We start from the raw sequence: 14,317 nt of genomic DNA on the forward strand, positions 1-14,317 counted from the left end.
ATTGTATTGAAGTACATAGGAGAGAGATGAACCACATAGCTACCGGTACAACCCTTAGCCTCGATGGAGAACTACTCCCTCCTCATGGGAGACAGCAGCGTTGATGAAGATGGCGGTGGAGATGGCAGCGGTGTCGATGGAGAAGCCTTCCGGGGGCACTTCCCCGTCCCGGCGGCGTGCCGGAACAGAGACTCCTGTCCCCCAGATCTTGGCTTCGCGATGGCGGCGGCCCTGGATGGTTTCTCGCACCATGGCTTTTTCGTATCGAAGATTTAGGTCAGGGACCTTTATATAGGCGAAGAGGCGGAGTCGGAAGGTCAACGAGGTGGTGACACACTAGGGGGGCGCGGCCAAGGCCTGGGCCACACCACCCTGTTGTCTGGGGCCCACAGGGCCCTCCTCTGGCGGCTCTCGGGTGTTCTGGAAGCTTAGTGTGATTCTAAGATGCTGGGCGTTGATTTCGTCCAATTCCGAGAATATTTCCTTACTAGGATTTCTGAAACCAAAAACAGCAGAAAGCAGGAACTGGCACTTCGGCATCTCGTCAATAGGTTAGTTCCGGAAAATGCATAAAATCATCATAAAGTGTGAATAAAACATGTAGATATCATCAATAATGTGGCATGGAACATAAGAAATTATCGATACGTCGGAGACGTATCAGCATCCCCAAGCTTAGTTTCAGCTCGTCCCGAGCAGGTAAACGATAACAAAGATAATTTCTGGAGTGACATGCCATCATAACCTTGATCATACTATTGTAAGCACGTGTAATGAATGCAACGATCAAAACAATGGTAAATGACATGAGTAAACAAATGAATCATATAGCAAAGACTTTTCATGAATAGTACTTTCAAGACAAGCATCAATAAGTCTTGCATAAGAGTTAACTCATAAAGCAATAATTCAAAGTAAAGGTATTGAAGCAACACAAAGGAAGATTAAGTTTCAGCGGTTGCTTTCAACTTGTAACATGTATATCTCATGGATATTGTCAATGTAAAGTAATATAACAAGTGCAATATGCAAGTATGTAGGAATCAATGCACAGTTCACACAAGTGTTTGCTTCTTGAGATGGAGAGAGATAGGTGAACTGACTCAACATAAAAGTAAAAGAATGACCCTTCGCAGAGGGAAGCATTGATTGCTATATTTGTGCTAGAGCTTTTATTTTGAAAACAAGAAACAATTTTGTCAACGGTAGTAATAAAGCATATGCATCATGTAAATTATATCCTACAAGTTGCAAGCCTCATGCATAGTATACTAATAGTGCCCGCACCTTGTCCTAATTAGCTCGGATTACCTGGATTATCATCGCAATACATATGTTTTAACCAAGTGTCACAAAGGGGTACCTCTATGCCGCCTGTACAAAGGTCTAAGGAAAAAGCTCGCATTGGATTTCTCGCTTTTGATTATTCTCAACTTAGACATCCATACCGGGACAACATAGACAACAGATAATGGACTCCTCTTTAATGCATAAGCATTCAACAACAATTAATTTTCTCATATGAGATTGAAGATATTTGTCCAAAACTGAAACTTCCACCATGGATCATGGCTTTAGTTAGCGGCCCAATGTTCTTCTCTAACAGTATGCATGCTCAAACCATTCAACTCATGGTAAATCGCCCTTACTTCAGACAAGATGAACATGCATAGCAACTCACATGATATTCAACAAAGAGTAGTTGATGGCGTCCCCAGGAACATGGTTATCGCTCAACAAACAACTTATAAGAAATAAAATGCATAAGTACATATTCAATACCACAATAGTTTTTAGGCTATTTGTCCCATGAGCTATATATTGCAAAGACAAAGAATAGAAATTTAAAGGTAGCACTCAAGCAATTTACTTTGGAATGGCGGAGAAATACCATGTAGTAGGTAGGTATGGTGGACACAAATGGCATAGTGTTTGGCTCAAGGATTTGGATGCACGAGAAGTATTCCCTCTCAATACAAGGTTTAGGCTAGCAAGGTTATTTGAAACAAACACAAGGATGAACCGGTACAGCAAAACTCACATAAAAGACATATTGTAAACATTATAAGACTCTACACCGTCTTCCTTGTTGTTCAAACTCTTACTAGGAATTATCTAGACCTTAGAGAGACCAATTATGCAAACCAAATTTTAGCAAGCTCTATGTATTTCTTCATTAATAGGTGCAAAGTATATGATGCAAGAGTTTAAACATGAGCACAACAATTGCCAAGTATCAAATTATTCAAGACATCATACCAATTACTACATGTAGCATTTTCCGTTTCCAACCATATAACAATTAACGAAGCAGTTTCAACCTTCGCCATGAACATTAGAAGCTAAGAACACATGTGTTCACACGAACTAGCGGAGCGTGTCTCTCTCCCACACAAGCATGAATTTATTCAAACAAAACAAATAGACGCTCCAAGTAAAGTACATAAGATGTGGCCGAATAAAAATATAGTTTCAAGAGAAGGAACCTGATAATTTGTCGATGAAGAAGGGGATGCCTTGGGCATCCCCAAGCTTAGATGCTTGAGTCTTCTTGAAATATGCAGGGATAAACCACCGGGGCATCCCCAAGCTTAGAGCTTTCACTCTTCTTGATCACATTGTATCATCCTCCTCTCTTGACCCTTGAAAACTTCCTCCACACCAAACTCGAAAGAACTCATTAGAGGGTTAGTGCATAATCAAAATTCACATGTTCAGAGGTGACACAATCATTCTTAACACTTCTGGACATTGCCCAACGCTTCTGAAAGTTAATGGAACAAAGAAATCCATCCAACATAGCAAAAGAGGCAATACGAAGTAAAAGACAGAATCTGTCAAAACAGAACAGTCCGTAAAGACGAATTTCTAATAGGCACCAGACTTGCTCAAATGAAAATGATCAAATTGAATGAAAGTTGCGTACATATCTGAGGATCACTCACGTAAATTGGCATAATTTTCTGAGTTACCTACAGAGAATTAGGCCCAGATTCGTGACAGCAAGAAATCTATTTCTGCGCAGTAATCCAAATCTAGTATGAACCTTACTATCAAAGACTTTACTTGGCACAAAAATGCAACAAAACTAAGATAAGGAGAGGTTGCTACAGTAGTAACAACTTCCAAGACTCAAATATAAAATAAAATTACTGTAGTAAAAAAAACACATGGGTTATCCCCCAAGAAGTTCTTTCTTTATAGCCATTAAGATGGGCTCAGCAGTTTTAATGATGCACTCGCAAGAAATAGTAGTTGAAGCAAAAGAGAGCATCAAGAAGCAAATTCAAAACACATTTAAGTCTAACATGCTTCCTATGCATAGGAATCTTGTAAATAAACAAGTTCATGAAGAGCAAAGTAACAAACATAGAAAGATAAAACAAGTGCAGCTTCAAGATTTTAAGCATATAGAGAGGTATTTTAGTAACATGAAAATTTCTACAACCATATTTTCCTCTCTCATAATAATGTCCAGTAGCATCATGAGCAAACTCAACAATATAACTATCACATAAAGCATTCTTATCATGAGTCTCATGCATAAAATTATTACTCTCCACATAGGCATAATCAATTTTATTAGTTGTAGTGGGAGCAAATTCAACAAAGTAGCTATCATCATTATTCTTATCATCAAATATAGGAGGCATATTGTAATCATAATCAAATTTATCCTCCATAACATGCGGCACCAAAAGACTACTATCATTATAATCATCATAAATAGGAGGCAAAGTATCATCAAAGTAAATTTCCTCCTCAATGCTTGGGGGACTAAAAAGATCATGCTCATCAAAACCAGCTTCCCCAAGCTTAGAATTTTCCATAGCATTAGCAACAATAGTGTTCAAAGCATTCATATTAAGAACATTCCCATTAGCATGCATATAAAGTTCCATGGGTTTTTTAATTCTCTCTTCAAACACATCATGTCCTAATTCAAGATAAAGTTCATAAAGATCTCTCATATTTTTGTTGTTTTCCATTATGCCTAACTAGTGTAAACAAGAAACAAAAAGATGCAATTGCAGGATCTAAAGGAAATAGCTTCGAGTACACACACAATGGCGCCAGAAAAGTACTTAGTTACCTGGAACCGGAGTATGAGTGTGTTTTACCTTTCCTCCCCGGCAACGGCGCCAGAAAAGTGCTTGATGTCTACGGGTGCTTCTATTCTTGTAGACAGTGTTGGGCCTCCAAGAGCAGAGGTTTGTAGAACAACAGCAAGTTTCCCTTAAGTGGATCACCCAAGGTTTATCGATCTCAGGGAAGAAGACGTCAAAGATATCCCTCTCAAGCAACCCTGCAACCACAAAGCAAGAAGTCTCTTGTGTCCCCAACACACCTAATAGGTGCACTAGTTCGGCGAAGAGATAGTGAAATATAGGTGGTATGAATAAGTATGAGCAGTAGCAACAGCACCAGAAAAGTGCTTTGCTGTCCAGGACTGGCGTGTGGTTGATGGTGGTAATATGGCAGGTAGTACAGATGCAGTAAAATAGTAAACAAGCAGCGATGATTGCAGTATTTAAGAACAAGGCCTAGGGATCATACTTTCACTAGTGGACACTCTCAACATTGATCACATAACAGAATAAATAGATAGATGCTAGACTCTACACCCTCTTGTTGGATGATGAACACCACTAACTGTGTAGGATTACACGAACCCTCAATGCCGGAGTTAACAAGCTCCACAATATTCGATGTTCATATTTAAATAACCTTAGAGTGCATGACAGATCAACATAACCAAACCAAGTACTAACATAGCATGCGCACTTTCACCTTCACGCTACGAAAGGAGGCATAGATCACATCAATACCATCATAGCAATAGTTAACTTCATAATCTACAAGAGATCACAATCATAGCCTACGCCAAGTACTACACGATGCACACACTGTCACCATTACACCGTGCAGGAGGAATAAACTATTTTAATAACATCACTAGAGTAGCACACAGATAAATTGTGATACAAAACACATTGCTATCATAAAGAGATATAAATAAGCACTTCACTATGCCATTCATAACAGTGAATAAGTATTCTGTGAAATATAGCCTAAGAGACCCACACGGTGCACACACTGTCACCTTTACACACGTGGGACAAGGAGTCTCCGGAGATCACATAAGTAAAATCCACTTGACTAGCATAATGACATCTAGATTACAAGCATCATCATATGAATCTCAATCATGTAAGGCAGCTCATGAGATTATTGTATTGAAGTACATAGGAGAGAGATGAACCACATAGCTACCGGTACAGCCCTTAGCCTCGATGGAGAACTACTCCCTCCTCATGGGAGATAGCAGCGTTGATGAAGATGGCGGTGGAGATGGCAGCGGTGTCGATGGAGAAGCCTTCCGGGGGCACTTCCCCGTCCCGGCGGCGTGCCGGAACAGAGACTCCTGTCCCCCAGATCTTGGCTTCGCGATGGCGGCGGCTCTGGATGGTTTCTCGTACCGTGGCTTTTTCGTATCGAAGATTTAGGTCAGGGACCTTTATATAGGCGAAGAGGCGGAGTCGGAAGGTCAACGAGGCGGTGACACACTAGGGGGGCGCGGCCAAGGCCTGGGCCGCGCCACCCTATCGTCTGGGGCCCACAGGGCCCTCCTCTGGCTGCTCTCGGGTGTTCTGGAAGCTTCGTGTGATTCTAAGATGCTGGGCGTTGATTTCGTCCAATTCCGAGAATATTTCCTTACTAGGATTTCTGAAACCAAAAACAGCAGAAAACAGGAACTGGCACTTCGGCATCTCGTCAATAGGTTAGTTCCGGAAAATGCATAAAATCATCATAAAGTGTGAATAAAACATGTAGATATCATCAATAATGTGGCATGGAACATAAGAAATTATCGATACGTCGGAGACGTATCAAGCAACCCGAGGCCGCCGCCGATAGCATACACCGAGGGCCGCTGCTTCCCTAGCCATCGGCCACCTCCGCACCCCACCACCAGTCACGACGCCCCACGGCCCACCGTCCCCCACAGTACGGCGGACCTAGGCGGGAGACCTAGGCCCGCGGCATGTCTCCACCGTCGGGTAAGATAGCCGCCTGGCCGGGGAACGCCACCCCAACCGCCGCCCACGGCCATCCCGTATATGTCGCCCTAGCCGCATCTTCAAGGACAGCCGCCACAATCCCCCCACCCCTAGCACCTTAGGTACCAGGGATCCGCTGCCACCATAGCGAATGCCGACAGCAGCAACGGGAGGGAGCTCGAGGGAGGGAGGGGAAGGAGGCGACGTGATTTTTGAGCCCACGGCGGTGTCATAGGGAGCACTGCGGGAGGGGAGGGGCGGGTTCGACCGTTTATGAGCCAGTTAGAGCAGAAAATCCTAGTTGCTGCAGAGGCCGGAAAGTGAAATTCTCCCCATTTTTAATTCGGTATTATTAAATACCTTGAACATATGTATATTATTCTTTCTGGAAACCAAATTCCAATTTGATGTTTCAATCAATGTATTGGTGTGTGTTCATCTTAACTATACTCTATATCCCAATTGTGTCCAAAATCTTAATAGCTTCTAACTTATTTTCTAGCAAAGATCATCTCAAAATTTGTCGCACTCACATCGATGATCTAATTCCATTCCACCGTAAGAGAAACCCCGATCTCTTTGTATTGTTAGTAAATGCGCGAAATTTCTTTGAATTTTCTATACATGAATGCAATGCACACATTGGTCTTCGAGCTATTTGTAGTCTCTAAATTCTCGGATGTTACACTACGTGTAGCAATCACACCCCGCGTGACCCATACCGGGACTGCACGGTCCAGATTGAGCTAGTGCGCTGCCCAGATTAGGCCTGCTCGGCGGTCGCAGCGGCCAGGGGAGCCACGAGAGGAAGGTCTTGTGCTGGGGATGTTGCCCTCCGGAGCCGCCGTAGCGCGGGAGACCTGGGAGGGAGGGATAGGGAGGTCTTGCAGGGATACCAAGATGGTGGTCTCGCCGGCGCGTGGGTGGAAGAGATATGACGGCAACGTCTAGATGGGCAGTTACAAAAATGTTGAATGAGTCAATAATATATTATCATTTATGTGCAACCTAGAGTATAAAGAATTCCACGTTAATATTTTGCACACTCTTTTTTTTTTTTTTTTTTTGAGAAACACAGTACAAACGCAGACGCTCACATACACGCGCATACACTCACCCCTATGAACGCACACACGCACACCCTACCCCTATGAGCAACTTCGGAAGACTGAGCCGGCGGATTGAATCTTGAAATTGACGAAGTCACCACAGGCGCCTCGCTGTCGACGGGAACGTCGCCTCCCACTGAATGAATATTCCGCCTTTATGAGACACACAGATGTCAAATCTGGGATTTGAACTCTGGTGGGCTAGGGGTACAACCACCCTCCTAACCACCCAACCTCAGGTTGGTTCTCAATATTTTGCACACTCGTAGCATGCATCTTTAACTACATCCAAACTTTTTTTCAATTTCTTAAGAACTTGTGAATATGATTTTCTCAATTTTAATATTTCCTCCTATCTAAAATACTTGTCCAAAAATACACGTATCTAGACATGTTTTAGTGCGTAGATTTTCTTATATTTAAACAAGTATTTCAAATCAGAAGAAGTAACGGAATCCTACATGTAGCTCGCCCCCGTTTATCCATGCTTTTCCCCCTCTGACTAGCGACTAGCTCTTCTCCACGCCGTCAGGCCAACAAAGATCAGCTGTCACGGTGGCACCGATGATGTACGGGCTTTCTTCGTGACCGCGCACGCGAAAATCGCCGGTTTCAGCGAACGCGCAAACCGCCCTTGAAGCTGCGGAGCATATACTTTTTTTTTTTTTGACATGACGGAACATATAGCCAAGCAAACGCACACCGTTTCCATTCCACTTGAAGGCTGAAACACATCCAGTGATGGTTCATCGGCTATTCGCGTTGCCACGTCCATGGTTCCCTGTGTTTATATATAGCCCCTCGTTCGGCTGTTCTCTCGATCGTTGCGTCCTCTCAGTCTGCATCACCATGGCAACCGGGAGAAAAGCAATATTGGCTCTCGCCGTACTCGCTGCCTGCTGTTTGTCCGTCTCGGTCTCGCGCGCCCTGACATCGCCGTACGTGCGGCCGAAGCCGAGGACGACGATCTCCGAGCTCAAATCCCTTCTCGACGACGCCCACGGCCAGACACCGCAGCAGGTACGCTTCACGAATGCTCCTGCATATCATGTTCCTCCGCAGCTCCGCTTCTGAAGATATTCTCCAATGCTTTCAGAAGCTTTTCTTTTTTCAGTTCATACAAATATATACTTATTTAATTTCCTCGGGCTCTCAATATTTACCATAGATTTTGGTAAGCTAGGCTAAAATATGTGTAGATTAATTGAACCCAATACAAGTATTTAGAGCATGAGGGAGTAGTAATCAAACTCAGCTCACTACGTCGAAATAAAAGTTTATGTGCAAGTTCAAGTGAGTGTCTATGAATATCCGGCCGGTTTCTACTTTCATCTATATATACTTACTTAGCCAATTTAATTATTTCTCGCTTAATTAAAGTAGCTATTTATAAATTACTGCTTGAAAGAAAATGACTTAAATCCAACCAACTAATCCCAGGGAGAAATTTGCCGTCCTTTTTGGTTATATAAAAGACGATTTGCTCGAGCACGGGCTTTCTCCCTCCCCCCCTTCCCACCATATCCCCTCCCCCTTGTTATCATTTTTTTCGTCCCAGCCTTCGGGGTGGTCACCAGTTCAGGGACACGTAGCGCAGCTTCACCACCATGTCTAGCCCTGTCCTCTACCATCGCGACATAGCCAATCCCTCTAGACTCAAGAGGATATAGTTATTTATGGCAGAAGTGCCACCCTCCTCTCTCCCTCTCAACCCTAAAACACCATTCAACGTTGCCACCTCCTTGAGTGTCAATGTTGTCATCAACACCAACTTGCCGCTCCGCCTCCGGACATGCCCAACCCTGATCTAACCTCCTTCACAGTGATCTTTGTAAACCCAAGAGGAGGGTTGGTGCTTCTATGGTGCCAATGTCACCCCTTCCCCGAACTATACCCTTTACCACCATTATCCTCCAATTCAGCATCAAAGCACCATGTTGCGCATCGCCATCAAACTTCACCTCATGCTTTGAGGTTGCCTCTCTCGGCTTCACTATCTTTATCGGATAGTCGTCAGAGCGGAGGAAGAAGATAGAGAGAAGAAGCATGACAGACCAAGAAGAGAAAATCCAACTGTTAAAAATGCCAGTGATTTGTGTTGGAAAAAAGGAGAATAGTTAGCTTACCCTTAATTACCGGAGATTAGCATCAAATAACAACCTATCATTATTCACGTGCCAGTGTGCCACACCGTGGCGTTCATCGTTGCCATGCATGGTGGATTCATGGATAATACCACTAGAAAAGTGAAAGGTAGCACAAGGTATATGCTTTGCATACCCGCAAATAAAAAGGTACTCCCTACGTTCTAAAATTTAAGGCGTCTAATGTTTAGTCAAAAGTCAATATTTTTAAAGTTTGTCCAGATTTATATGTAAAAATATAAACATTCACAATGCCAAATCAATATCAATAGATTCATCAGAAAGCATAGTTTCTCAAAATGTTCATTTAATATTGTAGATATCCGTATTTTTTTGTATAAACTTAATCAAACTTATAAGATGTTGATTTTTGGCTAAAAATTTGGCGCCTTACATTTTGGGACGGTGTGAGTATATGCTTTTCTGCATACTGGTATCTTGGACCAAGAGTGTGGCTGGAGTGCTGGACTCACAGAAGGAGGCCAGCAAGTATCGCTTCGAGCGTTGTATAACTAGCTTGCATTTGCTTACTGGCTACTGCCTCCCAAGATCGCGACAGGGGAGAAAAAACGCGTTCTGTTGGTTGTACGTCAGTAAGCTAGGTATGACGACCATAAATAAAAAAAAGTCAGGTTATTTTTTTTTCGTGCATGATGTTGGCTTTCATGTTCCTTAGTGCAGTAAAAAATGGTAACCACAAATAATCTATTAGAAAACCCAACAATATCACGTGTACAGTGATGCGTTTCCTAGCGCGGGAGACTTCTTCCATTTTCTTGCCCACGCCTTGTAGTTGTAGCCAGTCTTATCTGATTTTCAGTAAATCTCTACTACTTTTTATTGGTCTTTCATTTACGTGGTGTAGTGAATAATGCTCAGTAGTTATCAAATCTTAGTTGCCATGTTGCAACTCATGACTAGCATGAATCATTGGTCCCCGAAAGCATCCTCGCGAAAAAACCCTACCCCGCTCTCGCGACCCGCGCCGGCCCCACGATGGCCGGGCCGCGCCGCCTCTGCGGCCTTTCTCTAGCCCCTCTGTTGCTCGCCCATGCCACCGTTGTCGGCGTGCCGGCGGTGGTGGGTCTGACTCTACCCGTGGCGCAGTCAGGGGCGCGGGGGCCTTGGGCTGGCGACGGCGGCCGGCGGCGGTTCGGTGTGGCGGTGTGGTTCCCACGCGCTGGGTGGTGCGGAGATGCAGCGGCGCTGCTGTTAGCGGCGGGTCGGCACGGTCGGGAGGGGCGGCGGCTCCAACTCGGCCCAGATCTGGGCCCCTTTGGGCCCGGTCTAGGCTAGGGCGGGCCGGAGCTTCCTTGGTCGACGGTGGTGCTCCCTGGGCGCGAAGTTGGTGAGTTGGTGGTGGCATGGTGGTGGCGGTGCTACGGCCGGCTGCAACACGGCGGCGAGGACTTAGCGCGCCATTGTGGGCCCGGCCGGGCTAGTAGGGGCCTGGTTTGTCCTTGTTGCCATGTCCGGTCAGCAACCGAGAAGGCGGTGGAGGCAGGTCCCTCCCCCGGCTGTGGTGCTGCGACCCTTGGCCATGCTGACTCCCTCCTCCTCTTCTATGTATTACGTCGATGACCACAGGGAGACGGCGAGGATGACGTCAAGACCATGGTGGCGTGTGCTGGTGGGCGGAAGGTTGGGTGGAGCACTTCGGATCGTCCGGGATGGTGGTGGTGGGGTTGGGAGAAATCCATGTCGGCTTGTCTAACACCGACAAGGTGACGCCTAAGGGTCCCACCTTACCTTCCTGAAGGGTGTCAGGTGTACCCCCTCCCCAATCCTTCCGCCTACCGGGGGAAACCCTAGGATTAGTCCGGGCAACAGCGGTGTCATCGTTGTTCCCCTTGTTGAAGGTGTTGTTTGGTATGCGGCGATTCAGAGTGCTAGGAGCGTGGTAGGACTTCTCCGGAGGGCGCAACGGTTGCGGGTCGTTCTCGTTTTATCGATCTACCGGTGTCAGCATTCTTTTTCTCTTTCCTTTCTCTGTAGTTTCTTTTGAGCTTGGTTGTGCTGCGGCTCTAGCATGCTTCTTGTATCGTGTGGTTGCTATATTAATATAACATGACTAAAGGCTATTTCGAGGAGGACTAGCCTGAATCACGAAACAATTCAACGGTATGGGTGAAATTTTCTCAGTCACAACCATGTGTAAATAGTAAAATCCCAGTTACAACCTTCACCGAGAAAACTCAGTTGCAACTTATAGTATAAGTATGTCTAGCATAAATCACGATGCAATCCAATGGTTTAGAGCATCTCCAGCCATTGGGTCTCCCCAGGCCGAAATCCGGCGCCATTTAGCGTCGGATGGATGTGATGTTTGGTCTGGGGAGGCCCATTTTCCCAGCGGCGAGCCTAGGGTGGATGAATTTTTTTGATAAATAATGGCGAATTCGGACAAACAAGATGAAATTTCGTTCAAACATAGGCAAAATTTAAAGATATTTAATATATATAGGCGATTTCGTACATATATAGGCCAAATTCGTAATATATTTGAATTCGGCCACATGGAAACAAAAACTAGATTTACTAACAGCCTTCTACATGCCGAAATGGCGGTAGAAGGCCGTGTAGTCGCGGTCGTCGTCATCGTTGCTCGAGTTGCCGGCGTGGTGAATGCGACCAGATGCGGTAGTTCCGCGATAAATAGAGGGCGACGCGCGTGAAACCGAGGCGACGACATTAACTCGCCGCGTGGAAGCTACGCGTCCGGCGAAGAATGAGAGACGACAGGCGTTTACAGCGCACGGAAGACAATGCGATGAGGACGATGATCGACCTTTCTCGCCGACAAGTCGGGGCCATCAGCTGCGCGGGAAGTTTTCTCGGGGTTTCCCGCACTTTCGTTTCATCCGGACTCCCCGAGCGCTCCCCGGGGGGCCGGGGATGACCTGGGCTCCCCGGATGAATGAAAGCCCAAATCTGGAAGAAAACGAGGATCTGGGGGCGCTATTGGACCGTTTTCGTCCATCCGGATTAAAAAAAGGCGTCTTAGAGGCCTTCCCGGTGAGACGGCTGGACTAAGAAAAATTGCATTTTCCTTTTCTGAACTGAAACAAGGAAATATAATTTAGGCTATGTTGGTAGGGAAGTATTTTTTGAAGTATAGTTTTTGTGGTACTAATACTTTACTTTTTCACAAAACGTGCCTTTTTTAAATATTGGAAAAACAAGTCTAGACCTCTTTTTCTGAAACTGAAGTATTGTTAAGCCAGGCTGTAAAATATAGTACTCTATGATTTCGTAATAATTTAGTTCTTCAGTTTTAGAAAAACTTTGTTGCCAAACTAGGCATATTTATCTGGATAGTTCGGCTTGCACTTTGGTTGCTCTGAAGAAATTGCTAATTCAAGTTCATCTCAGGTGCACGTATCAACCGTAGGCTCTGACATGATGAGGGTGACATGGATCACTGAAGACGATGCACCGCCGATGGTAGAGTACGGCACGACGTCAGGCCAGTACCCATTCTCAGAGACCGGAACAACCACGAGCTACTCGTACCTCGCCCTCTACCGCTCAGGCAACATCCACGACGCCGTCATCGGCCCGCTGAAACCCAGCACGACGTACTACTACCGGTGCAGCTCCGACCAGTCGCGGGAGTTCTCCTTCCGGACGCCGCCGTCCAGCCTCCCCTTCGAGTTCGTCATCGCCGGTACTGCATTCGCATGAAATGCTCCTCGATTTTAATTACATTATTCCGGTCTCTTGTCATATGGCACGCTTTGATCGATTATGAGACGAACAGGTGACCTCGGCCAGACCGGATGGACGAAGACCACGCTACAGCACATCGCCGCCGCCGACTACGACATGCTCCTCCTCCCCGGCGACCTATCATACGCCGACTTCTTCCAGCCGCGCTGGGACTCTTACGGCCGCCTCGTCGAGCCGCTGGCGAGCGCGCGGCTCTGGATGGTGACCCAGGGCAACCATGAGATCGAGAAGGTACCCTTGCTCGAACCGCGCGCCTTCAAGGCCTACAACGCGCGGTGGCGCATGCCGTACGACGCCGGCGCCTCTCCATCCGGATCGAACCTCTACTACTCGTTCGACGTGGCCGGCGGCGCCGTGCATGTTGTCATGCTGGGCTCGTACACCGACTACGTGGCCGGCACGGCGCAGTACGAGTGGCTCCAAGGCGACCTCGCCGGGATCGACCGCCGTAAAACGGCGTTCGTGGTGGCTCTGGTGCACGTGCCGTGGTACAACAGCAACAAGGCGCACCAGGGGGAGGGCGACGACATGCGCGACGCCATGGAGGCGCTGCTCTACGGCGCTCGCGTGGACGCGGTGTTCGCCGGCCACGTGCACGCGTACGAGAGGTTCACGCGCGTGTACGATGACAGGGAAGACCCGTGCGGGCCGGTGTACGTGACGATCGGCGACGGCGGGAACCGGGAAGGGCTCGCGGAGAAGTACGTCGACCCGCAGCCGAAGACTTCCGTGTTTCGGGAGGCGAGTTTCGGGCATGGAAGGTTGCAGGTGGTGAATGCGACGCACGCGCTCTGGACGTGGCACCGGAACGACGACGACGAGCCTGTGATAGCCGATCATTTGTGGATCTCCAGCCTCGCGTCAAACCCGGCTTGCAACAAGTGAGCGGCTGTTCAAGCTTAATCTCGATGTTGACATGTTGGATTCTAAATGTCATCAACCCGTGCCGAATAGCATTGTACACATTTACACTTAGTAAAAGCTTATGAAAAGAAGATCAATGCACTTGATTTTGTAGGTACACATTTACACTTAGTAAAAGCTTATGAAAAGAAGATCAATGCACTTGATTTTGTAGGAATTAGACATATGTAAATGTTATACCCTGGTGTATACCTGGGCATTCTTCGGGCCGGGCCAAAAAAAGCCGGACGCAAAAAAACCCAGGCTCAGGCCCGGCCCGGCCCGACAATCGGGCCTAACTTTTAGGGCCAAGCCCAAGCCATCACTGCAAAAGCCCGTCGGGCCTCGGGCCGCGCCTCTTGCCTATTTC

General features: G+C 46.5%; 1 protein-coding gene across 1 annotated transcript; it reads left to right on the top strand.

Moving 5' to 3' along the window:
* Positions 1-7,882: 7,882 nt before the first annotated feature.
* LOC127299818 (probable purple acid phosphatase 20) lies at positions 7,883-14,065 on the top strand. Its single transcript, XM_051329863.2, has 3 exons — positions 7,883-8,191; positions 12,688-12,982; positions 13,076-14,065. Exons 1-3 carry the CDS (start codon positions 7,913-7,915, stop codon positions 13,927-13,929), a joined length of 1,428 nt encoding a protein of 475 aa, XP_051185823.1. The 5' UTR covers positions 7,883-7,912; the 3' UTR covers positions 13,930-14,065.
* The last annotated feature ends 252 nt before the right edge of the window (positions 14,066-14,317 follow it).

This window comes from Lolium perenne, chromosome 5 (assembly GCF_019359855.2).
Source record: "Lolium perenne isolate Kyuss_39 chromosome 5, Kyuss_2.0, whole genome shotgun sequence".
In the NCBI taxonomy this organism is placed as follows: domain Eukaryota; kingdom Viridiplantae; phylum Streptophyta; class Magnoliopsida; order Poales; family Poaceae; genus Lolium; species Lolium perenne.